This window comes from Parasteatoda tepidariorum, chromosome 8 (assembly GCF_043381705.1).
Source record: "Parasteatoda tepidariorum isolate YZ-2023 chromosome 8, CAS_Ptep_4.0, whole genome shotgun sequence".
In the NCBI taxonomy this organism is placed as follows: domain Eukaryota; kingdom Metazoa; phylum Arthropoda; class Arachnida; order Araneae; family Theridiidae; genus Parasteatoda; species Parasteatoda tepidariorum.
Window position 1 is genome coordinate 34,020,878 of NC_092211.1, and position 27,500 is coordinate 34,048,377.

The 27,500-nt window shown below is 28.4% G+C and overlaps 1 protein-coding gene across 1 annotated transcript in view; it reads right to left on the reverse strand.

The window, feature by feature from the left end:
* Positions 1 to 14,929: 14,929 nt before the first annotated feature.
* Positions 14,930 to 27,500, reverse strand: part of LOC107441526 (cell adhesion molecule Dscam1) — a 406,695-nt gene continuing 394,124 nt past the window's right edge. Inside the window, exons 25-26 of the mRNA XM_043043535.2 lie at positions 17,380 to 17,513; positions 14,930 to 15,357 (exon numbers count right to left, since the gene is read on the reverse strand). Of these exons, the coding sequence (XP_042899469.2) occupies positions 15,311 to 15,357; positions 17,380 to 17,513 (181 nt within the window). The 3' untranslated portion in view covers positions 14,930 to 15,310. The remainder of the gene's footprint in view (positions 15,358 to 17,379; positions 17,514 to 27,500) is intronic.

Consider the following 27,500-nt stretch of genomic DNA (forward strand, 5'->3'; position numbering starts at 1 on the left):
GCAAAAAATTCCAGATCAAATTACGGTGAAGAGTACACTCAGGTTACCCGTACTTTTTACATTAAATAACTAATGCATAAGTGAAATATAATACTGAAAAGTAATACAATTATGCAAGAAAATTTACTTTTTAAAAAATGATGAATTTTTAATATTTAATATGTGTTGAAATTAGTATACGGTAAACTTGTTTTTTAATCGTTTAATTTGAATTCACATTTATACTCCTAATTAAAAAAATCAGCATAAAATTTGCTGCATTCAAATAAATGAAAAATAAATTATCAGAAATAATTAGAAGTAAATTTACCCATATGGTTTTTAAGAATAAAAAATGGAGAAAAGTAGTTTTAATACGCAAGAAGGAATGCTATTTAAAAAGAGAAATTCCTCAAAGTTCTTAATTATTAGTACTAGTAAAAATAAACAAGTTAGTTTTAAATTTTAAGAACGTGTGAAGTTTTATTTTAAGATCACAGTATTTATTTCGATTTCAATATCTAAATTATTAATGCATAAGCGAAATGTAATACTGAAAAGTAGTGCAATTATGCAAGAAAATTTATTTTCTAAAAAATGGTGTATTCTCAATATTTAATATGAGTAGAAATTAGTATACAATAAACTTGTCCTTTAATTTTTAAATTTTGTATTCACATTTAGATTCCTAACTAAATAAATCTGGGTAAAATGGTATTATAATAAAATAAATGAAAAATAATTCACCAGAAATAATTATATGTAGATTTACCCTTACAGTTTTTAAATAAAGAAATGAAGAAAAAATTTGATTGAAAACCCTATTATTAAACCATGTTTCATAAGAAAGAAGCCGTATTTTTTAAAGGATTTAAAATATCTATTTTTAATGAGGTCAAATTCACCAGCTGTGTCAAGATATTTTACATAAAAATGTTTTGACACGTTTGTATTAAGTTTGCCATATTCGGAACTTCATTAATTTCAAATTGAAAGAAAATAAAAACGAACACTTTCCAAAATGAGTTAAAACAGATTATCCACTGTAAAAGTTTGTAATTTCTGATAAAAAATGTTTTTGTTTCTAAAGCTTCGATTTATAACCTTTACGTTGAAACTCATTGAAAGCAAATAATTAAAGCAAATGAATAACAGGAGAAAAATAATCTAACAAATTAAAAAAAAAGAAGAAAAAAACAATTGATGTGCAGTTTTCTTTTGCATAAAAAAATAAAGTATTAATATAATCATATTAAAATTAAAAATTGTTAAATTGACGTATTTCAAATTAAAACGGAAAAGTATATAAATTTATGCAGTTACTTTAAACACATAAAATTGCAGCTCATAAAATCATTGAATTTTTCAACTGTGAGTTCCAAAGTTATTTAAACTGAAACTGAATGTATGGGATGCTGATGTAAAATATTCAGATGGTATATAAAGTCTTAAAAGATTCGATTTTGAGTTATTTCACACATTTTTGCCTTTAAAGATACATTCTTTAAGAGTTAAATTCAATGGTAGGGGTACTAAATCCTTTTAGCACACCAAATTTTGGATGAAAATTTAGTCTGGCAAAACACTACTTTGTGAAAAGAGTGTAGTCAAAACGCATGCATATTGTAAAATTTACAGTATTTCTGGCTCTTTGGGAACAAAAAAAGCTAGTTCAACTTTACCGAAGCAATTTTATTAAAATTAACAATAAAACATTTTAAAAAATGAGAAAAATTTGGTTATTTTATCATGATACTTTAGCGTTAGAGCATGGCATAAAAGCAATTCATCCTATTAAATTTATTTTTCTGCTTTGAATTTTTTACTAAATGTATTGTAATAAGAACTATAATTTGAAAAACCAGAATTTTCGATAAACCGTTAACAGGAAAATTAACTATATGAATGTTTTAAATACCGTATATTTTGGTCTTATTACCAGGAGTGTGCATTTTTTGAATCAGAAAATGGCATTACCATAAAGTATAGTGATTTTACCAGAATATTTTTTCTCCGCTTGGCAAATGTAACCTTAGACAGTTAAATCTAAATGAAGAAACACACTTTGTCTCTTTGTTGATTCCTTCCACGTATGCTTCCTTTTTCCGTTTTCATTTCGATGAAGCAACAATAAAATTACTGAAAATTATATTTTTCTTCATGCCGGCATACTCAACTTATTTGTTTACAGTGAAGTTAATACAGTTTCTGTTATTTTATGAAACCGAAACTAATTTTCTAATGTTTAAAATCTTATTGTTGCAATATGATTGTTTAATATTTGTTAAGTTATCCCCAAAATTTAATTTTATAAATATATATAATTCTGTTTATAAAATTTAAAAATGATGAGGTAAGAAATATATAGAAATTAAGCGATCTGAATCCTCGGTATATAGCGATATTCTTATTAAGAAATGAAACTAAGAAAGAATGTTTTAAAATTTAAAAAAAAACTATACTCAAATACTTAGAAGCGAAAATATTATAACATACGGCACAAAAATCTTTTGAGATTCTGTATTTTTGTTCTTCAAATGTGAATTTTTTAAAATCTGTATTTTTACACTTGTTATAATCTTGTTCTAGATAACTCCAAAAAATTAATTTAGGCATTATTGCGGAAACATTCACTATTTAGCGTATTTATACAGAACTGATCTTTTTTTAAAAATATATTCTTAAGTTGTTTCAATCGATTTTTATTCTAAAAAGTATGTTTTTCAAGAAATCCTTCAATTTATTTTCTCTATATTTTTTTTACATTTTTACCAATTAGTATTTTTTAATGTTCATTTCGATGAAGTCTAAAATGCAATTTCTATGCTGTAAAAACTTCTCTCTGAGTTCAATTTTGTTTAAGGAAAAGTCCATCAAATAGAGTATTTTCAAGATGCAAGGTATCGATATAGCCTTTATCGTATCGGATCTTTTATCGTATTTTCAGGGATAGGTTTTTTTTCTTCTTCTGGGGTTAAAACTAGAAACCTAACAGCTGATTTCTCGTTCAAAAATATTAAATATCTCGAGAGATGTCAAAATAGTATAACGTTGGTTCGACAGAAGGGGTGTGGTTTGAGTTCGTAGAAACAAATAAAAATAGAAAATATTTCTTTCTTAAGAGAAACGCCCCAAATAAAATGTGTTTTTTAATCAAAGAGTTTGAGGTGTAAAAAAGTGTTAAATGATATAGCGTATTACTTTGCTGTAAATTGAGAGCATAATTTAAAATTTAATCAATTTTCGAACAAATATATACAAGATAGATTATAATATATGTTTAATCAAAAATACTAATTGTGACAAAAAACACTATTTCATAACCTTTATTCATAATTAATTCTACTATTGGATAATAGTACACTTAAAGTTTATTATATTACTACTGTTCACGCCTGGAATATTTGAATAGTTATTCAAACGTAAGACCAGGATTCAAGCCTCTGTTTGGAGAGGTAATTAGTTAACAAATTATTAGTTACCAAACGAAGTTAGCTTTTTTCTACGAAATGAAAACTATTTTATTTTATTTTATAACCAGTGTTGAACAACGGACACAATTCTGAGTTTTCGACTATCATTGTGCAACTACGTATTCTTGTAATTTTGAACCCGACCAAGAAGACAAAGGAACTCCGCAATCGAACACTGGAACTACCCTTCGAGAAGCCCCTTTTGATGGAACTAACTAGCTACAAAACTAACTCTAGGGAAAAAGTAATTTATAAAACGAATCCGATGGAACGAACTTTACAAATCTTCTACTTCCATAAAAACCACGAAAATCCTGACTGCAAGAGGATTCTAACTCATGATCCGTCAACTACTGAGGATACTTTACGTTAGTTGTGTTTGGTACGAGCCGGGAACAGAATTCATATCTACCAACTATCGCTGGGATTCTAACCTATGCCATTGTGATCATCAACGGGAGGTGAATGCCCTATCTCCAGAGCCACCGTGACTCAATAAAGATTATTAGAAATATGATACGGACAGTGGCAGTTGTTTCAGAATTAAGTAATACTAGGAGGTTCCAAAATCTGCTTGCTAACGCTCGCCAATCCACGGAATTGCTTTCGCGGTTCTATTCAGATTATTTCGTGATTGGTTTCTTTGTACAAGATTCCAAATTTCAATATTAATTTGAAATTGCAAAACTTCTACAGATTTTTTCTAAGTACACATCTCTAAGTTCTGGTGTTTGAAAGCACAGCGGATATAAGTCCTACATTTTATAAAGTTATAAAAGATATAACAACTAAAGAAAATAGTAAGAAAATTGAGTACAGTCATGAAAAAAGTGAAAATGAAAGTAGTACTTGATAGTTTAAACAAAACTGAAAGTTGAATTCAATATTAACAATTAAGGTTTCTCTGAGGTAATTCTTTTCCTTTAAATTTTCATTTTCCTATGTACAAGTACACATTAATAATTTTCAATATACAGACGCACAACAGCTTCAAGTCTTCAAGTTAAGCATAAAACAGAAAAATGTCAAAAACAAATGCTAAAATATCGTAGTCATAAAGCGAATGAAAATAAAAGTTGCAATAAGCACTATTAAAAATGTTTGCTTAAAAATGCTTGAAAGAGATTATTCGTATTACTTCCACATACGGAAATGCGAAACATCTGTCCCAATTTCATTCTTTAACACACCTCGCTACTCTTCGTTTTAATTGTTGCATGTAAAAACTGAACCAATCAGATTAGAAGAACGACTTAGTGCCTACTTTGCTTTATGCTAATGCCAAAAAGTTCCACGATTTTATATGCTTTTGTCACCTATGGTATAAGCATTTTATATAATTTAAAGATTTCTTGAATCATCGTAAGATTATGTACGCTATCATACGTAATATTTAAAATAACTGCGTATGCTAACTTCTTTTTTTTTAAGATTTCACATATTTTTACATTTCATTTGCGTGTTTTTACAAAGCTACAGGTACCCTGTTCGCAGCTGTTAAGTGTTATTTTCCGTTTAAACCTACTTTCGCATAAACAGCACAGAAATGTTGAAATTAGGTCGATAAGAACATAAACACTAACTGAAGATGGATAATATTTATTACACTACACAGACAAAATGTTAAATTATCTTGTTCGTGTGATTTTACAACACTTGGTTCTTTTTATAAAAAAAAATGTTTTAGTATAAAGTCATGGTTCTTTAACTACACTAGATCCAGAGACTAGATATATTTTCATTGCTTTAAAATATGTTACTTCAAACAATTATTTCAATATATATATATATATATATATATATATATATATAGGAACATTGTTTTCATGGGGCACATTAGGTCCCATAATCCTCATAGAACAATCCCTGACTCCTGTAAGCTACTTGAACATAGTTGCAGACCAGGTTCACCCATTCATGGCAGCAGTTTTTCCTGCGGGGGATGTTGTTTACCAACAGAATAATTCACCATGTCATAGCGATCGAATCGTCGAGGAACATTCCAGTGACTTTCAAGTCATGTCTTGGCCCCCAAATTAACCTGACCTTAATCCAAAAGAGCATTTGTGGTCCTACTTGGAAAGCCAAATTCGTGCTGCCACGCTACCCGCTCGCAATGTGAGGGAATTGCAGGAGCAGTTGGTGAGCGGTTGGTACCAGATACCTCAGACTACCTATCAGCACCTTGTGGAATCAANATGAATGTTTACATATATATATATTGCTTTTTGGACATCGAATAAAACAATTGTCAGCAAAACTGATATTTCGAAGTGAATTCAAGCGCATTTTAAACACTTTTTTTAACACAATTAATTTTCATTGTTGCTGTATTATTATTTAAAATGAAATTACCCCCCTCATAGTGATTATAATATAGATCCAGTTCTTTTTTAGCTTTTCATCCAGAAACCAAAATTTATTGGAAAACTTGTTTTATCAATTTCCAGAGTTCAGAAATTTTTCTGCAGATTCTAAATAGAAAAGAAAAATAAATGTTCGACACAAAACTTCAGAAACTTTAATATCGTAAAATCAAAGGTAAAGTCATAACAAAACTCCGTAGTTCTGACTGTTGATGAGATGGAAATTCAATCAAATTCAAGAAACAGAAAAGTAATCAAGGTTCTTGAGAACTGAGATTTAAAATAAAAACAATTTTAGTTGTCGGAATTGTAATTAAAGGGAAATTCTAAGTCAGATCCAAGTTAGTAAGTTTATTTGATATAGTATATTTCCGTTGAAAAGTGAAATAACAAAAGAACATCTTCGAAAGTTGGAAACTTTTAAAAAAAAACGCATTTAAACCATCTTAAATATGAGTTTAATAAAAAATTTATAAAAAAAATAAATAGTTGTAATATTTTCCACATGTCAAAGGTAAGATGAAGCAAATAAATTTAAATATTTTATTAGCCTGTGATTATCTACTTTTTTTCAAAATATTACAATGCCATAATTTCTGGCAGTAATGTTTTGTAAATTTGCAAAATTTGTAGAATAATTTATATTCTTTAAAAATACATATTTTATGAATTTAAAAGATTCGTATAAAAACTAGTTAATGTCTCAAATTAACGCATAACCTGGTGAATTAGTCGATCTCCATTTTTGATTTTAGGATTGCAAATTTCTGTTTTGTAATGTGTTTAAGTTAATAACTGCAGAAAACAAAGGAAAATTTCTAAAATTATAAATAATTTCATAAGCAAATTCTAAGTCTACAAAATTTTTTAAAGTAAAAATATTTAAAACTTTTCTTTCCGGATCTGATACATTTACCCTCAAATTAGGATGCTTTGATGCACCCGTCCCAACAAATGAAGTGTAATATTTTTTTCTGAACATAATTTAAAGCATTGCTTTTTTTTAAAGATAACCTTTACATGGAAAGAAAAAACGATGAGAGAAAATGCAAAGTTAAGTGCAGACAGCGTATTAAAAGTAAGTGTTAAAAGGAGTAAATTGATGCAGAATTATTGATATCGATCTCATTACTTATAATTAATGATATTTTTCCATCAACGAATGCCCAACTTAATTACCGGTAAATGAATCGATCTATGCCTTCAACCAAAATGATTCTACAAATATTAGGCATTTTTATAAAATGCATTATTATGCATTTCAAGTCCTTTCTGACATGTAAACAAATATACTTCTGGAGAACTGATTCTGACAATCGTTTTGTAAATGCATCTACATAAATTTTTCGTTTCCTTGAAATAACACAATATTTCTCAGTAAAATAAATTAATAAATAACTTAATATTAAAACGATATTTTTATAAAATTAAATTAATTTTTAAAACAACTGTTTCGAATCAATAAATAGTACGAAATCAATTTAGGTATACTACCTTCAAAAAATTAAAAACTAAAAATATTTTTGAAAAATTAAAAAAAATGTTTTCAAGATTAACTTAATAAATTAAAAAAATGCTAGAGATAAATGAATGCTTCACCTAAATAGCATGATTATGTCAAATCCCGTGGTTGTGCTTGCTGTGTTTTCGTTACATATTTAAGCCTTCAGCTTCACCTTATAACGCTGCATCAATTTTAGGATCAGACATATTTGAATATCTGCAAGCGATGCAACGCGTGTGTGTGTCGAATCTGATTGGCTAGCCTACACAGGACGTCACTTTCAATTATCCAATAATATTGTAGACATTTAATTTCATACTAAATACCACCGCCATGATTTTTTTTCTTTAACAAGTTTATAATTTTCAGCATAAAATGTCAATCTTATTTTTTAATAATCACAAATTTTAATAATTGCAAATGCGGATTTTATTAAACTAATATCCTTTTTTAATTAATTACTCTTGACACATTTTTTTAAATAAAAAACACTTTTTCTTAGATTGATAAGATAAATGTGAAAAAGTAAATGTAGATAAATAAATACAAAAAAAGCATGCGCTTTCCAAAACTAAAAACTTCCTTAGATTAAAACTTAGTTTAATGGTGTCAAAATTTAATTTCAGACTTTAAAACTAAGTGACATGTAAAAATTTGTTATTTTTAAGCTTCAAAAATTTCAAAAATGTCATAATAGAGATTAAATTATCATCGTTAATATTTATTTTACTAGAATGTTAAATCCCAATTTTTCCAAACTAATATCCTTTCATAATCAATTACTGTCGACACGTTTTTTTTTCAAGTAAAAGAATGCATTTGGTGTTGGATTGATAAGAAAATTGACTTATTTCATTTTTGTTTCTCGCAGCTGGAGCTTCGGCGTGTTCTGAAACCTAATCAGAATTTAACACTGGGCATGACAATGTTTATTCTAGGAGAAAATTAAGTGAAGTTTCTCGGGGAAAAAAAACCCAACTTCGTTCTTGATTAGTGAAACTTCACAAGTTAACCGAATATTCGGCAATTGCTTTCTTATTGCTTACTTTTCGTGACTTCTTATATTTTTTTTTGGACATAATTGTTTTCCAAGACAGCGATCAACTGCCACATGGTGTAAGTCAAAGAACCAGAAACAAGTTCAAACTTATTTTAAGAGAGTTTTTAAAATACTTCTTAGAGCTCTTAATTTAATAAAAATTGAGACAACTGAAAAAACCAGAATAGAGATATAAATCAATTTTGTTACAGTAATAAATGCTCTGTTTTTTTAACTTGAAGACTTTGAAGTTAATGCTCTGCTTTATGCCACTTTTCTGCGACTTTATAATAATCAATACTGGAGTGCATTTCCCTTCTTTCGAGTGTTCACAAATGTTAATTTTCCAGGATTAATTTATCTTGATTAAAGATATCTAGGGTATTTCTTGTTAACATCAATTTGTAAAGTAATCATATTTTGCTCTTGGTAGAAAAGAAGTAATTGGTATTCCTGATAAGATTTTTTTCAACACCATTACCGATTTCGTTGCTTACCAGTTCCGTTTATAATCAGATTTTTTTCTCTCGAAAAGTACTGGTTTAGTTTAGATGCGTATTTTACAAATGAGATTAAGTTCTAATAGCAGAACTTTTCCGCAGGTATGTAATGAACATTTTGTGTTTTTTCTTCTTTGTGAAATGAAGTGTATAACATAAAATTTTTAACATTAATTCAACTTCGAAATTAACTAAAACAACACGCTGCTTACTGTGGTTTAAATAACCAAATTGATAACAGAATTGTGGAAAAATTGTAACAATTGAGTTTACTAAAATCAGAAGCAGTGCAGTTTACTTTAAATTATATTACTAATTTGAAAACAATATTACTTAGTCCTTTTAACTTATGAATTTACTAAAATAACACGCAGTGCAGTTTGTTAAAGCTTATATAATTAAATTGTTAACGATATTATTGAATTATCATTACCTTTGAATTTACTAAACTGAAACGCAATGCAATTTGCTGAACCTCAAGTTGCTATGGTTTATGCAAATTAGGTAGATAACAGTAAGACTAAACTTTTATAACTCTTTAAAGTGAGTGACATGACAGCCAGTAGCTTCGATTTAAATATTTTGTTTGGTAATAGTTGCATTGTTTTAAGCTTTATTTTGAACTTTCGTTTCAAAATACAAGGAAATGAATGTTTACAATATGATTGCGACCATTGAAGAAAAATAATTGATACATAAATCAGTATAAATCAACACTTTATGCATAAAACCGCAGGACATATACCGGCATATTCAAGTCAGCTTATTGTTTTCAAGTTTTTTTTTCTTTCTTTTTTTTGATTTGATTCTTTTTTTGGTAGTGGCTTTACGTTATCAGATCAAATAAATCATTTTTAGAAGTGTATCTTATAAAAATAAAGATAATTGTATTCAGTATCATTTGGCATCGTGCTTGCTTGATGTCAACTCCTGATAGTCAAAAATTACCATAATCAATAATTTTCTCCGATATTTATCCCTTTTTAAGTGCTATAAGAACCTATGTTCACAGTATATAAATATCAATTCTAGTATATTTAGTGCTTCTTAAAGGCAATTTTTTATGGCTTCCCTAAATGAATAAGCAACTTTATTTTCTTAACTTTACTTTTTAGTACAATTTGTGCTTATTACCAAAATTAATTGAGCATCGTTGGCATCAATAAAATTCTGACAATTATTTACGGTTTATAAAAATGAAAACATACTAATCAGCAGTCGATTTTTTTCTCCAGGATACAGTTTTTTTTAATGATACTTTTAATTTATTTTCAATGAAATGTATAAATTTGAAAATGTTATATATAATAAGGGGTCGTGCAAACAATGCGACAAATTTCTAGTAGAGTTATGGCATGTTTTCAGAATTAGAATTGTATAGTATCTCATTCCTGGAAATGTCACCTTACGTCACTAGGAACGCTTGCTTATTATAAATTGTTTCGCCATGTTCTTTTGATCAGGTCATAGTTTAGGAAGAAACCCTAGTAGAGTAGTGCAATATTTCCAGGCTTGGGTTAGAAGTTTAATCATGATTTTGAGCCTTAACTGCCCTAGAAGTTTGTCGAAATATTTACTCGGTCCCTGTTATATATAACGTTTTTAAACTCTTATATTTAGACAAAAATGGATTGAATATGTTGTTTCAAAAAAGATGCAACTGAGCTAATTTTAAATTTTAAATTCCCACTCTCGAACTGTGCAAGATCAAGTATTTGAATAAATGCAACAAAATGTTAGTTCCCCAGTATAAATAATTCATAAGAATGTGCCACTAAACTAATTTTGGCTTAGTTAGATCTGCAGGCTATTAAATCGTCTTTTTATAAAATATAAATTAAATCTAACGGAAGATTCAATTTTTACGATGTAGCAAGAAACCGTTGTTAAATTGTTTAATAACTGAACTATAGACTAAAAGATTTATTTATCTATTTTCTCTAGTATGCTCAAGCAAAATTTTCTTAATTACCACTTTAATTTTTTCTTTTGCTTTTTTAATATACTTTGCTTTTTTAACAAATATAATGGGAATTTTATGCTCATATATTCTTCTTAGATTAGTGAGCAACATTCAAATAAGCGCTTTTCATGCTCGTTCCCGTTTCTCAAAACATTCTTTTATTGTTTTGATAAAGTTTAACGCTGGAAACATAAATAGCGCAGTTTATGTTTTTTCAATGTGCCTACTACAGAACGATAGGTGTTTTTATTAAGCACTTTTTCAAACAAGCTAACTAAAGAATATTTACACGTTTTTATTAAAACGTTAACGTTTATCAATAAAAAAAATTTCGAGGCACGTGAAACAAAATAAGAATCAAGTCATCTAAACAAAACAGAGCATTTAAAATAAGCAAATATTTCTTACCATTGTGTTATTCAAATGCTCTTTGCAATGAATATAGAGATTTTACATTCGTATTATTTTTGAAGCTTTAGGCTCATTAACCTCATATCATGCTGATAGCCCTTTAAAATTCAAGATTTTCAAATAAATGTAGAAATACTAGGTGGCTGCGCCTCCCAATTTCTTTAAAGTCATCTTTGCTTCCGTTCTGAAACAAATTTTACTGAAAAACAAATTTTGTTCTTGTTCTTTTTGACGTTTCAACATTATCTTCTTTATTTTTTCCACTTTAAATTTGTCTTAGAAAACAATCATTAAAGAAGAAATAACCTCCTCGTCCAGAAACATTTGGGGCGTGGTAGCCCAGTGGTTAGAGAATTGATCTCCCGCCAGGATAGGCCGGGGTTTGATTCTCGTCCCAGCGAAGACCCATCGAACACATGCAATATATGTATGTGCTCCTACAATCTGTGGAATCGAAAGTCCCATGGTCGGTAATTGAGCAGTACCATGGGTACAGGGATCCGGAGAAAATTTTTCTCCCATTCAGATCTATGCCTAAATTGAGGAAGTCGAGTATGAGGGCACGTCTTCGAATCATCCTCAGGGATGTATCCCAGATCGTCGACAATAGCCCAATGTACAGCTCTGGTGCGACGTAAATGAACAACAGCAACAATAAAGTTGAAAATTAAATTGCTCATTTGTCACATACGTACCTTAAATAATTTTGAATCAAACTGACGTCAATTATTAAGGCAAACTTATTTCTTCGGTAACTTGATGGGGACAGCTTCTGGGAAATAAATCTACATCTTACTGTTTCAAGGAGCTGCAAGGCATGGAAATTCTTTCTTTTTTTTCTACCAGCAACCGAAGTCTAACAACACAACTTTTGCAGATAGCCTTTCCCAGCAGATCACCGAAGTCAAGCATCACCGGTTGCGATTAGTGTGCGGGTGGGTGACCACTTGGATCAGTCTGCCGGCCGAGAGTGTGCGGTATTGGTCCTCGTTAATCTGTTCTACCGTAAAGTGCTCGACTTTGCGTGCAGGTCGTCGGGCTACCGAATCGGGGGGGCATCCCCTCTGCAGAGGATCAAAATTGTGATGGCATGCCTTCGGATCATCCTCATGGATGTTTCCCAGACCGTCGCCAATAGCCCATTATGCAGCTCTGTTGCGACGTAAATGAACTACAACAATAGAAAGCCTTTGCGCGAACTTAATCGAGAAATGTGACATGAAGGCATTTACTGGCCGAATGGTTATCACCTGCCAAATTCTCTGAAGCGTGGAGGTAGTGGGTTCGAATCCCACCGAAACCCTTGATGCATCTTTGTGCTGCCCTTCTCAGCATTTTTCTACTTCAGAAAGGTTTATAAGCCGTATTTATGAATTTGAGCACACAAACCTACATTTATGTGTACCAATAAATAAATAAAATTGAAGAAGGTGAAGAGAAATTGTTACGCGAAGATTTGTTACGGAGATCACTAAAGTCAGCTTGCAGAAAGATTTCATAGCTACTCTGAAAAACTTCAAAATTGAAGTCTATGTTGAATTAACATTTTTTTTTTTACTTTGCATCTTTGACACAAACTGAAGATTCAATTACGATTGTAGATAGTTTTTGGCAGAATTGCGGTCTTATGAAAACAAAGTTTTTTTTATTTATGGTAACTAAATTTTTGATAAAAAGAATAAAAAAAGGAACATGAAAAGTACTTAAATGCGACTATTTGCCATTTTCAAAATTATAGTGTGTTATCCTCATACTTTTTTAGTTGCCTTTCATTTTCATACGCAATTACTTGATTTCACAAAAAAAATATTAATACAAAAATTAGTACAATGAATACATAGATAATAGAATGTTCATTTTGTAACAGCACAATAGTATTTGCTATCAGATCATTCATGACTGATATTGATAAATGGTAAATTTGTTCCCACTGGATTTATTATCATATTTTTTTTTTTTTAATTTTTCAATATGTACGGTTGATTTGCAAAAGCATTAAAAAAAGGCTCATTGCCATTTTTTTTAATTACACAATGTTCTCTTTAATTTTTATTTCTGTTACTATTGTTTCTAAAAAATGAATATTAACTATTAATTTTCATGTGGTTAATAAATAACTATCCCAACATATTAGTTAATTGTTAAAAATTAGTTAATTGTAATTTTTTACTTCTTTTCTTTTACATCAAAATGAGAGAACTTCAATAAAACTCCAGAGAGATAAATAGATTTTCCTACATCTATTTACGAAAAAAGGATACAGGACAAATAAATTAGAAATTTTTTTGTAAAAGCTCTTAGACATGCAATACATTTTGTGTAATTTCAAAAAACAAATAAATAAACTTTAAATAGTTTCAAAGTTGCAAATTAAAATGACTCTTTTAGCAAGTCAAGTTTTATACTTGTACTGTTTTTGGATGCAGATTAGCTGCGTTGGAGTCTTTACAGTATTGACTGTTTATACAGTTTGATTGTAGGATGGAACTTAGAGAAATTACTGATTATAGTTTTTCGTCTATAACTGTGAAACTCATATATAACTATCATATATGAGTTTCATCAATAACTATCATAATTTTTATGATTTTAATACCGAACACTTTATTAATCGGATCTTTGTTCTTTCATTCATGATATTTTTTTCATTCCTTAGTGAAACATTTGTTAGCAATTCTCACTTAAAATAATTTAATAAAGTACTTTTTATTTGCATATACAGGTACTTAAAATTATTTTTAAAGAAATAAAAGAAATATGCAAATATATCTGAAGGTATATTACCTAAAATGTGGGAATAATGTCTTCTAAATAAAGTTTTATATTCATTTTTACGTAATCATAAGCATTGATAATGTTAAATGTGAAGGGATATAATTTTAATTTCTTTTATATTAATTAATAGAATGCTAAAATATTAACTCGGTACTTAATAATTCCGAATTCAAAAAACAAAAATTAAATTTTTGTATATTCAAGGAAAATACAAATTTAATTCAAAATGTGAAAACTAAATGTGTAATAATGTATGCAAAAGATTCCGATTTCTAAACAGGAATAAAAGGCGGAATAATTAATTAAATAAATAAGATTCAAAAGAGTATCTAATACTATTGAAATTCGGTGCATATTTGTTTTGAGGCCTTTGTGAGACAAGATTTCTTAACTGTTTAAATTTAAAAACATTCTTTAAATGCTTTGATATTAGATCTTATTAAACATTCTCTTGAGTATTTTAACTTAATTTATCTTTAAATATTAATGTTAGCTCTTTGACATAATTTTAAACATTCATTTTCCTAAATTTTTATCAGATTATTTTGATCAACATATTATCAGATGATAAATAATGAAACCCATACACTTAACATGAATTCCCAAAATAGAAAAGGAGGAATTAATTTCAAGTGTTAAACTGTGCTGCTATTAGGAGAAAAACTTCTGAGTGAATATTACGGTTAAATAAATAAGTAAATAGCTTGCTTTTCTTCTTGATATGTAAATTCCTTCCTTTTAATGACGCGATTAACATAATGTGATCTTCAACTTGCCCCCCTTGTGTATCGAATATATGCATATTTATTATCGTAATCGTGAAAAATGTTTCAATGAGTTTCAGATTTTTTTGGCATTTATTGTTATTTATGAGCAAAGAAGGCAGTGGAACATGATTAAAAAAAGAAAATGCAAAAAGTTAGCAAAAACCATATTTTATTCAGAAAAAAATTCAATTTTTCAACATTCATAACCTCCTGAAAGTTTTTTTTTCAGTTGAATTTTTATCTTTGTTATTTACATAATTTAAATTGATAACCATCGTATTTAAAGTTTCTTTTCGAAAAAGAACCTGAAAAATAATTTTCTTCTTCTTCAACATATCCATTATATGGCACAAGTCATTAAAACGACAAATGTTTTTTTCCGCTCTTGAAAAAAATGAAAAACGATGATGATGATTTCGATGAATGTGTAGTTTCTCCAAAAAACGTTTAATAGATTGTTCGAATGATTTTTATAGTTTTAAAGGGGCAGCATTATGTACATATCTTTTATGATGAGTTCCAGGAAATAGCTCTTAACATACATGAGGCATCCTCCTCATCAGGTTATCTTCATACGTATCTGTAAAAGCGAAATTCATGAATCAATAAATATGCATTCATTATTTTAATGTTTGAGAGATACTATTAAAATGCAATTTTATCTTACATATATCCTTTGCAATTAAAACTTAAAATTCTAAAGGCAGAAAGCATACTTGTTTTTTTAAAAATAAAAATATACATCATTAAAAACCCCATCATTTTTGGTCAAAATTAGCATTTAAATTACTTCAAATGTAGATCCGTGAAACTTTTTTTTGAACTTTGAAGCAAGTTATTTAAAAGAAAATATTTAAGGATAAAAATGTAGTACAAAATCAATGAAATTCTTAAAACAAATGCAATTGAAGACGGTACAAAAATAAATAATACTATTTTTAGGATTTCAGCACACCGTATAAATCCGGATGAAATTAAGGTAAAAAATATCAGCAGATCCGTGAAACTTATAATGAAATATTTAAAAAAAAAATGCAATCGAAGACGGTAGCTTCTGGGCTGCTGCTTTCTGGCAATATAATGGCTTTCTGGGATTCAAAATAAAAAATACTATTTTTAGGATTTCAGCACACCGTATAAATCCGGATGAAATTACGGTAAAAAATATCAGCAGATCCGTGAAACTTATAATGAAATGTTTAAAAAAAATGCAATCGAAGACGGTAGCTTCTGGACTGCTGCTTTCTGGCAATATAATGGTTTTCTGGGATTCAAAATAAAAAAAAATACTATTTTTAGGATTTCAGCACACCGTATAAATCCGGATGAAATTACGGTAAAGAATATCAGCCGATCCATGAAACTTATAATGAAATGTTTAAAACAAATGCAATTGAAGACGGTATAAAGCTGGTTTCTGTGATTCAAAATAAAAAATACTATTTTTAGGATTTCAGCACACCGTAAAATTCCGGATGAAATTACGGTAAGAAATACCAGTACTCGGTCGGCTAATACTTTTTACTGTAAAATCCATTTTTACCGTAAGGTTATACTGAACAAACATTTTCATATACCGTAATTTTTGTGTGCAGTTATATTTACTGTGAAATCATTGCAATTAAATAAATAGTAGTGTATAAATTATGTTGAAAATTTTACGGTTAAAAAGGATTTTACGGATAAAAGGATTTCACGGATGATGCATTCAGGGTGCCAGTTTCTTTTATCCCAATTTTGTTAGGAATTTTTCACAATGTATGTTGTTGTTTAATCGTTGCATTTTAAATTGAATTTTTTTATTGTTTCAAGTTTAAGTTAAGTTTCAGTTAAGTTAAGTCAAGTTTTTTATTGTTTTAAAAAATATTTAGTTAGCGACAATTTAACAATTGTTTAATAAAACTAGTTTTTATGGTGCACAAATTTAGTAGCTCAAAAAAACTAGATATTTAATACAGCCCCATTATATATACTTAATATTTGCACAATTCAAGATACTGTTTGCTATATATTCTCGTCTAAGAATGCTTCATTTAAAATATTGAGTAGTATGCCATTACAAATTTACAGTTTTAAGTAACGCGTATGTAGTATGCATTTGGTTTTACAAAAAAAAAAAAAAATAAATAAATAAATTCTAGTAAGTAATAAATAATAAAAGTAATAACTGGTAACTGGAAAAGTAATAACTATTGAGTAGTTAAAAAACTAATGAAAATATCAGAATAAAGTAAAAATTAATATAGTTAAAATAAGTTTAATTTTGATCAATATTTCTTATCGTTAAGAAAATAATTAATTACTGACTGTATAATGAGAAAAGTTATTAATCCTAAATAATCTATTTCATTTTATTTGACACATTAATGCATTAAAGACTACAACCAAACACATTTCCAACCTCATTTGCAAACCTTCCGTCTAACCTACATAATAAAATTCGATAACTATCTCCTCACAGCTTTCTACCGCATTCTGAAATTCTCTGAAGAGATATTCTCGTATCGCAGTTTCTATAATCGGAACCAATTTCCTTCAGATTCTGTCAAATCAGCTTTAGATTCTGTCGAATCGGTAAACCAAATTCATTTTGGATACACACCTCTGATAACAATCCAGGAGCTGTGATGCCTGTCACATTCGGTTTCCGATAATTCGTCAATGTCCGTTGAGTCCGGATGAGGAGGGCAGGTCATGTGGAGGACATCCTCTACGTCATTTGCCCCGTCCCTGTAGCTGTGAAGTAGATAATTAAAATATTTAAATCGCTGACTATTTACTTCAGACTCAACAACCAAGCTTTTACACATTATAATAAATATTTGTGTTCCAAAGAGTGTTTCATATCGAGATTGATTATACGTGCATAAACTGTTACGTAATGACTGTACTTAAACATCTGAGTGTTAGTCACGACTTTTTCCTGTGTTAAAAAAACGGTTTCTTTCATGTTAATCTAAGGAAATGTTTAAGTAATTTTATTATTATTTTACAAAGGGGCTCATTAATTGGGGAAAAATACATCTGTGAAGAATTCTCGTAAAAGATTAAAAATAAATAACTGTACTGATTAGAAGTCAAAAATTAATATTTTTCTGAGGTAGACGAAAAGTGATTTTAAAATGTGGACATCTATATTGAGAACAATGGAGAGAAAAAAACTTTTCATTAAAAGAATATAAATGTTAATGGTTTGAGTCTTTAATCAACTAAGCATCTCACTCTCGTAGAATCTCTAATCGCAATGCTGATTGGTCAGCCTCATTTCAAACAAATAATAATTTACGACCCTCGATGGGTAAAATTTAATTGCTTGAATTTTTGCAATTAAATTTTACCCAAAATATACATTAAGAGTGGTTATTGTGAAGCACCCAGTTTATTTATCATCTTCACCTGTTATCAAATTAAGAAATCGGTACGACGCTTTATGAATTTCAACAAGGTTTGTAACAACAAAGTATATTACTCCTAATATTGATCAAGAAAACTTTTAATTTATATTGATATTTCATGCTTATTAATATTTTGTTGGACAATTTGTTGTCCCGTTTTTCAAAGAAAAAGCAACTTTACATTTACTTTCGTCGAGTTTCGTCATAAGCTCAATTTACATGCCATTGTTTTCATTAATCACTAATATAGAAAAGGATTAGTGAAAAATAAAAAAGTTTCTTTTTTCACTATGAACCATTTTTAACAACCAGTTGCAGGAATCAATTAAAATCTACCTAAATTGGTACTTTCTGATTATTTACCAATTGGTATTTAGTTCAACTACAGCGTTTGAAATTTCTCGGAAGTTTTTTTAAATCATATTCTATTGCCCTATTCAACCAATATCATAGCTCTAAACACTAAAAAAAATATTGTATATAAACTGTTAACTGCGAGAAAAACCCTTTATTGGCTGTTATCACCTAATCACCTAATATGGTTGAGCAACAGGAATATTATCGGTGCTAACTAGACTCGCAGGTAATGGTAATTGTGAGCATGATCTTCTATAGCTGGAAGCTAAGTCATGTGATAAGGATTTGTAATTCATATTTTTATTTTCCATAATCGAAAAAAACAACAAAATAATCTTATAGTAAATAGCCCTCGGTGAACACCTTATGAAAACTTTTAGTTCCTTGCAGCTGGGTGCGTACTTTAGCCAAGAGGGCTAATTTTTCTATCTCATAACTGGATAATCTGCTGCTCGAAACTCAGCATTGAAACGACAATATTTCCTCCTTTATATCAATACATGAGGATTTTCTAATGTCACTCGCTCCTTAATTGGTGACCCTGGACAGTTAGAATATAAAACTCTTATTCCCGTATGATGACAAAGCCACGGAGCTTCTTAAGAGAAAATGTCTCGTATTTTTCATCGTTCAGGATAGATGGTCCCGCTAAATGAATTAACCCACATTGTTTATTGCATTGTTCACTCAACACAACTCAACCACAGTCTAACTACAATAGCTAACTTAAAGCCTAACAAAACATCAATATAAAGCTAAACTTCAATTTTAGGGTTTTGAAAACATCCTTGTAAATTATTACAAAATCATATCGTTTTGTATACACAAATGTTTAATTAAATTAGTTGCGAACGATTTCAACTCGTAAAGATAAATGAATGCTCCTAGTCATAACTTGTGAGCCTAATTATATGAACAGGATGCTGCATATTACTGTATCGTAATTTTAGAATGGAAATTCTAACAGTGCATTTCCGTGCTTAAACGTTCCTTTAATATCCCTTGGTCTAACATTTTCTGTTTGTCAAGATTATTAAAAATTTTAAAACAATATTTTTTCGCACTTTTACATATTTTACACATACATGAGAATAATTAAATAAAAATTAAGTAATTTTTTCAAAAGTTTGACTGCACAAACTTTTCTTGAATTTACAGACACTATTATCAATTGTAGTTGATAAAAGATAATATTTTAAATGCATTTTTCGTTAACTTAAATTCAAATGTAAAACTCAAAATAGGAAAATACATTGAATGTTCAAATACTGATTCCATAACATTCGATAAGTGTTCCAATATAATACCTTCAAATCAATGATTCTGAAAATGGTAGAATAAGAACTCTAAACCTATAAAATTTTAAGCGGTTTCGTCATTCCTGCAGCAGCCGATTGTGATACAATGGAGATTAGTGTTTCACAATTACTTGACTAACTCCACGTTTCTGACAAAGTGGTCAGACAAAGTGGTTGTGCACAGGTTGCATTTATTTCACGTAAAAGCTTCGAGTCCATTGGCCAAATATTGACGGGCTTCAACCCACAATCACCAACCACTCTCCCTTTCTTTCATTGCATTCAAGCCATTTAACCAGGGCTCAAACTAAATAAATAGTAAACCAAATTAACTAAATTAATTTTAAATACCAAAAGTTCAAATAATACAGATTATTCATAATTTTAACCAATTATGGAACTTTTTTAGGAATGTGATGCTTATAAGAACATAAAAGAATAACGCTTTCGGTTTATTTAAAAAAAATCTTTTAAAAAGAAATATTTTCGAAAATATTTTAAAAAGAAAAATGAAGAACTGTTAACTTTTGTAACTGAAAAGTAGTTTTCTAATTTTCATTCAAAATACAATCTTTAAATTTTGGACTATAAATTTTAAATTAAGCATGCAGGCTAATTGCAAATATCATTAGAAAATAACAGTTTCATTTTTTAAAACAGAAATGAATGAAATTTCTTTGAAATCTAATTCTGATTAAAAAAACGTAAAAGCAAACTTCCACTCTTTATTTCCAAAATCAATTCAAAATGAAAATGTTCTAATTTTCGAAATAAATCAACATTGAAAAACTGCTTTATGTTAGCTCCCCTACTATCTAACTATAGTGTTAAATGTTTAGTTTCTACAATTTCTGTAAGTAGTTTTGAGTTTTAAAAAGTCTTAGAAGAAACTTTAAAACTAGATAACAAAATTCACTACAATCAAACATTTCTGTTAAGAATTTGGTTTTTCTAAATTGAGTTGAGAATTTGTAAAGATAAGAAAATGAAAATAGGAATTTAAATGAAAAAATAAGAACCTAGTTTGCAAAATGTATTTGTTTAAGCTGTTTGATTTAAATAGAGGATTTTTTTTATAAAATGCATTTTCACTGTTATAAGAAATAAAAAAATATCGTGAATAGTTAAAGGAATTTATTGAAAGAAAATGTAAATTTCAATTACAAAGAGAACATTTCTTTGAAACAAGAGTCTCGGTAAATGAAAAAGAACACTACACTTATAGTTTTCTCTTTATGCTTTAAAATATTTTTTCTCAGTCATAGATATCGCTGTTTAAACAGAAACTAAAAATGACTTTTTTATGCGTTTAAAGTGTTCAACAATTTTTATTCTGTACAGTAATTTGTACTATTTGTATACTCTCAAAAGAGAACAAATCGGTTCATTCAACTATAAATGAATTAAAACATTTTTCCTTTTAACTTAAACCTCAGTAACATGCACTCATACTTAAAAATTAGGATAATATGTTTGAATGTCGTAGCAAATTTGAGCAAATTATGGTAAGTACTAAAATTTAAAATTAGAACTATCTAGATCACGGAGAAAAAAATTCTGGTAAAGCTACCATACTATAAAATTACCATACTGATTGTTTTGGTTTAAAAAAAAACATAATTCCAGTTTATAAAAATACTATACAGTATTTAAATAATTCATTTGGTGTTTTTTCCATTTATACAGTAACGGTTTACCAGAAATTATGGTTTTCAAAGTTTTGCTTTTAATTATTATGCAGGTAGTAAAAAATACAAAACTGAAAATTTATCCGAAAAAATAGTTTTCATGCCATGTTTTTAAGGGGCGTTATAATAAAATTAACTAATTTTACATCTATCAAATGTTATCAGATATTATGAAACAATATTCATTGATAATTATGACAAAATTATTAACAAATCGCTTCGGTAAAAATTACCAATTTTTTGCTGCTCCTTCAGATCAAGAACATGGTAAATGTTACCATATTCTGGCTGCTTTGAGCATACTTCTTTTCTCAAACAATCTAAAACTCTAATAAATATTATTTTGTTAGATTTTTCTCTTTATTGTTGTTGCACTTATTCAAGAACATGATAAATGTTACCATATTCTGGCTGTTTTGAGCATACTTCTCTTCTCAAACAATAGAAAACTTTAATAATTATTATTTTGTTTAGGTTTTACTCTTCATTGTTGTTGCACTTATTCAAGAACATGGTAAATGTTACCATATTCTGGCTGTTTTGAGTATACTTCTTTTCTCAAACAATATAAACCTCTAATGATTATTATTTTGTTCCGATTTTTTTTTTCATTGTTGTTGTACTTATTGCATGACTGTTTGATATTAAAACTATAATTTATATTGCTTTTATGTGAACCTTTGCTGATGTTTAGTATCATTGCTATAAAGTAGTTATGTTATATGTAGTAATGTTATGTTATTAAATAAAAATCCAAAAACCCTAGATGGAAATCTGAGGAATGGAACGAACTACGGAGTTTAAATATTTATTATGGATATTGATTGATGGGGAAAATGTTTATATGGCAAACATTTATAAAGATTCTTGTAAAAACATACCATGTTCTACAGAGTTTGTATTATACATTTTACTATACTTAGATATTTTAAACACTTAACCATTCTGGATCATCTTGGGTAAACCATGGTAAACAGGAAAATCAAGGTAAAACTACACCATACAGCGTAAGTCAGTACAAGGGTTATATAAATGGATAGAATATAGGGAACATCGTAAAGATTAAGAATTGTACAGATTGTAAAAATTCTTTTATAAAACTATATTAACGAGAACTGGAATCCTAATTGCAGCATTCGTAAAATCCATTTTTGCCGTATAATTTTACACCGTAAATTTTACAGTGATATTTATTTAACAGCAGCGATTAAATGATTTTACGTGGTAAGTATTTATGAAAAAATAACGGTTAATCAGATGTTTTGTTCTGTAAGATTTTGCGGTAAAAAGTCCCCGAAAAAGGGTTTACCAGCACTTTTAAACGTAATTTTCAGCTGCGGAATTGCTTACAGTGGAGCAACCGATAGCTGAAATCCTTGATGTAGACTCTCCATTCGTACGCTGTTAAACTAGTACATATATTTAGCTAAATTAAATAAGTTATTTTTATTTATAACATTTTTTGTGTGTTTTTCCAATAATCATCGTCAAAAGTTGTGATCAAATAACCCCAGAAATGGCTATTTCATCGTAATTTCATAATTTGAAGATCAATTCGATAAATTTGACCAAAAAAGTCATCATATGTTGAAATTACATAAAAAAAAAAGCTATTTTGTGGACTAATTTGAATAAAAATGTTCACAATTTTAATAGAAAATTATTATTTACTTAAACTCACGATGATTTAAAAAAATTAATGTGCCACATTTCATACAAACAACATATTTATAATTTGGAGTCTGACATTGTCTCTAGTGGCGTACGGCGACATTTGAACGCACGGAAAAGAAATCTGGTAAAATTACCGTTCTTTATAGTAATGACATTTCTGGTAAAATAAATAATTCTGGTAATAGAAACAAAGTTATTTAAACCATTCATTTGAAGGTTTTTCCATTCAAATTGTAAAGGCCTTCCGGAAATTCCAGTTATAGTATTTATTATAGCTCTTATTACTACACATTTAGAAAAAAACTCAAAGCCGAAAAGTACACATATTTAGCCAAATAAGTAGTTTTTATGCCATGCTCTAAAGTATCATGATACAATTACGAAATTTTACAATTTTTACCAAATTTTATTACACATTACAAAACTATATTTTATTATTAATTTTACCGATTCCTTTACCAACGCTCTTCGGTAAAAAGTACCGAGTTCCAATACAGTCAGATACTCAGAACATTTCCCCATATTTTGGTAGTTTTGATCATTTTTTTTTCAATGTGATGTTACCTATTGTGATGGTGAGCTTCCACCTCCCTTTCAGGTTTTTATTGCATATTGAATTACCGACTATAGACAACATATACATATACACGCGCTTATAATTTATCCAAACTTCAGAAACTGCCATTAATTGACAGTTAAATATAGAATATATTTATAAATATGTTTGGATTTAAAAATATAACATTGATTGCAAGACATTTTTGCTAAATGCAAAATTTCATATTCAGAATCTTTGGAATAAATTAATGTATTTGCGAAATAAGCTTTTGAAGTGATTCAATTTGAGCATTTTATATCCCTTATCGAAGAAGTAGTTGAAGTTTAGAAATCAATTACTGTTTTTCTAAGCTTGCTGAAGAAATAATATCACTATTAAAAAATGTTTCGCGAAAGTGAAAAAATGTTTTATTAATTACCTTAAAATGAATTAGTTGTACGTTCAGTTAATTTATTCATCCGCCATAGCTCTGCGATCATTTTTACTTGAATTTTAAGCTGCTCTTAAAAATAAAAGAGAATCACGTGCAAAATGTACATAAATAACATCCAAATATTTTCCTGGTCTATCAAAATAAAGTGCTCCTAAATAAATATTTTACTATACATTCCCAATTAGCTTGGTTTTCAAAGAGAACGTATCTTGTGCCCGTTAAATTTTCTTAATGTTCACAGCGAAAAAGGAAATTAAGCAATCGATAAATTCCCGACGGGGAAATATTTCTTTTTTCCCCCATTTCTAATTCAAAACTTTTTCCCTCCTAGANTTTTTGTTTAAAAAAAAAACATAATTCCAGTTTATAAAAATACTATACAGTATTTAAATAATTCATTTGGTGTTTTTTTTTCATTTATACAGTAACGGTTTACCAGAAATTATGGTTTTTCAAAATTTTGCTTTTAATTATTATGTAGGTAGTAAAAAATACAAAACTGAAAATTTATCCGAAAAAATAGTTTTCATGCCATGTTTTTAAGGAGCGTTATAATAAAATTAGCTAATTTTACATCTATCAAATGTTATCAGATATTATGAAACAATATTCATTGATAATTATGACAAAATTATTAACAAATCGCTTCGGTAAAAATTATCAATTTTTTGCTGCTCCTTCAGATCAAGAACATGGTAAATGTTACCATATTCTGGCTGCTTTGAGCATACTTCTTTTCTCAAACAATCTAAAACTCTAATAAATATTATTTTGTTAGATTTTTCTCTTTATTGTTGTTGCACTTATTCAAGAACATGGTAAATGTTACCATATTCTGGCTGCTTTGAGCATATTTCTTTTCTCAAACAATCTAAAACTCTAATAATTATTATTTTGTTTAGGTTTTTCTCTTCATTGTTGTTGCACTTAGTCAAGAACATGGTAAATGTTACCATATTCTGGCTGTTTTGAGCATATTTCTTTTCTCAAACAATATAAAACTCTAATAATTATTATTTTGTTTAGATTTTTCTCTTCATTGTTGTTGCACTTATTCAAGAACATGGTATATGTTACCGGTGATTTTTAGCGCACATCTTTTCTCAAACAGTATAAAACTCTAACAATTATTATTTTGTACAGATTTTTCTCTTCATTAGTGCTGCACTTATTACATGACTGTTTGATATTAAAACTATAATTTATATTGCTTTTATGTAAACCCTTGTTGATATTTAATATCATTGCTATAAAGTAACATTTCATGTTATTAAATAAAAATCTAAAAACCCTGGATGGAATTCTGAGGAATGGAACGAGCTACTGAATTTAAATATTTATTATAGATATTGATTGATGGGGAAAATGTTTACATGGGAAATATTTATAAAGATTCTTGTTAAAACATACCATGTTAGACTTGTCCTACAGAGATTGTATTATACATTTTACTATACTTAGATATTTTAAGCACTTAACCATTCTGGATCATGTAGGGTTAACCATGGTAAACAGGAATATCAAGGTAAAACTACACCATACAGCGTAAGTCAGTACAAGGGTTATATAAATGGATAGAATATAGGGAACATCGTAAAGATTAAGAATTGTATAGATTGAAAAAATTCTTTGATAAAATTATATTAACGAGTACTGGAATCCTAATTGCAGCATTCGTAAAATCCATTGTTGCCATATAATTTCACACCGTAAATTTTACAGTGATATTTATTTAACAGCAGTGATTAAATGATTTTGCAGTAAGTATTTATGAAAAAATAACGGTTTATCAGATGTTTTGTTCTGTAAGATTTTGCGGTAAAAATAGATTACGGTAAAAAGTCCCCGAAAAAGGGTTTACCAGCACTTTTAAACGTAATTTCAGGCGGAATTCCTTAGCAACCGATAGCATAAATCCTTGATGTAGACTCTCTATCCGTATGCATTTAAACTAGTACATATATTTAGCTAAATTAAATAAATGTTTTTTATTTATAATATTTCTTGTGTGTTTTTCCAATAATCATCGTCAAAAGTTATGATCAAATAACCCCAAAAATAGCTGTATTTTATCGGAATTTCATGACTTGAAGATCAATTCGATAAGTTTGACAAAAAAATCATCATATTTTGAAATTCCATAAAAAAGCTATTCCGTAGGCATTTTATTGAATATTTTATTGAACAAAAATGTTCACAATTTTAATAGAAAAGTATTATTTACATAAACTCACGGTAATTTAGAAAAGTAAATGTGTCATAAATCACACAAACGACATATTTATAACTTGGAGTCTAATATCGTCTCTAGTGGCGTAATGCGACATTTTAAGGCATGGAAAAGAAATCTGGTAAAATTACCGTTCTTTATTGTAATGACATTTCTGGTAAAAAAACATTTCCGGTAATAGAAACAAAACTATTTAAACCATTCATTTGAAGGTTTTCCATTCAAATAGTAAAAGCTTTCCGAAAATTCCAGTTTTCAAAATTATAGTATTTATTATAGTTCTTATTACTACACATTTAGCAAAAACTCAAAGCTGAAAAGTACACATATTTAGCCAAATAAGTGGGTTTTATGCCTTTTTTTTCCTCATAAAGTTTAGGATGGGTACAAGAAAAGTGCCAATATTATAAAGTATTTTATTTAAAATATTATTTTTTTAATGTTATTTTATCATCTTTGACTCACGGGACCGAGCGCTAGAAAGGTCAACATATACAAATACACGCGTTTATAAATTATCCAAATTTCAGAAACTGCTATTAATTGAAAGTTAAATATAGAATATATTTTTAAATATGTTTGGATTTGAAAATATAACATTGATTGCAAGACATTTTTAATAAATACAAAATTTCATATTCAGAATCCTTGGAATAAAATTCCTCCAAAGTAATATATTTGCGAAATAAGCTTTTGAAGTGATTCAATTTGAACATTTTATATCCCTTATCCAAGAAGTAGTTGAAGTTTAGAAATCAATTACTGTTTTTCTAAGCTTGCTGAAAAAATAATATCACTACTAAAAAATCTTTCGTGAAAGTAAAAAAATGTTTTATTAATTACCTTAAAATGAATTAGTTGTACGTTCAGTTAATTTATTCATCTGCCATGGCTCTGCGATCATTTTTACTTGAATTTTAAGCTGCTCTTAAAAATAAAAGCGAATCACGTGCAAAATGTACATAAATAACATCCAAATATTTTCCTGGTCTATCAAAATAAAGTGCTCCTAAATAAATATTTTACTATACATTCCCAATTAGCTTGGTTTTCAAAGAGAACGTATCTTGTGCCCGTTAAATTTTCTTA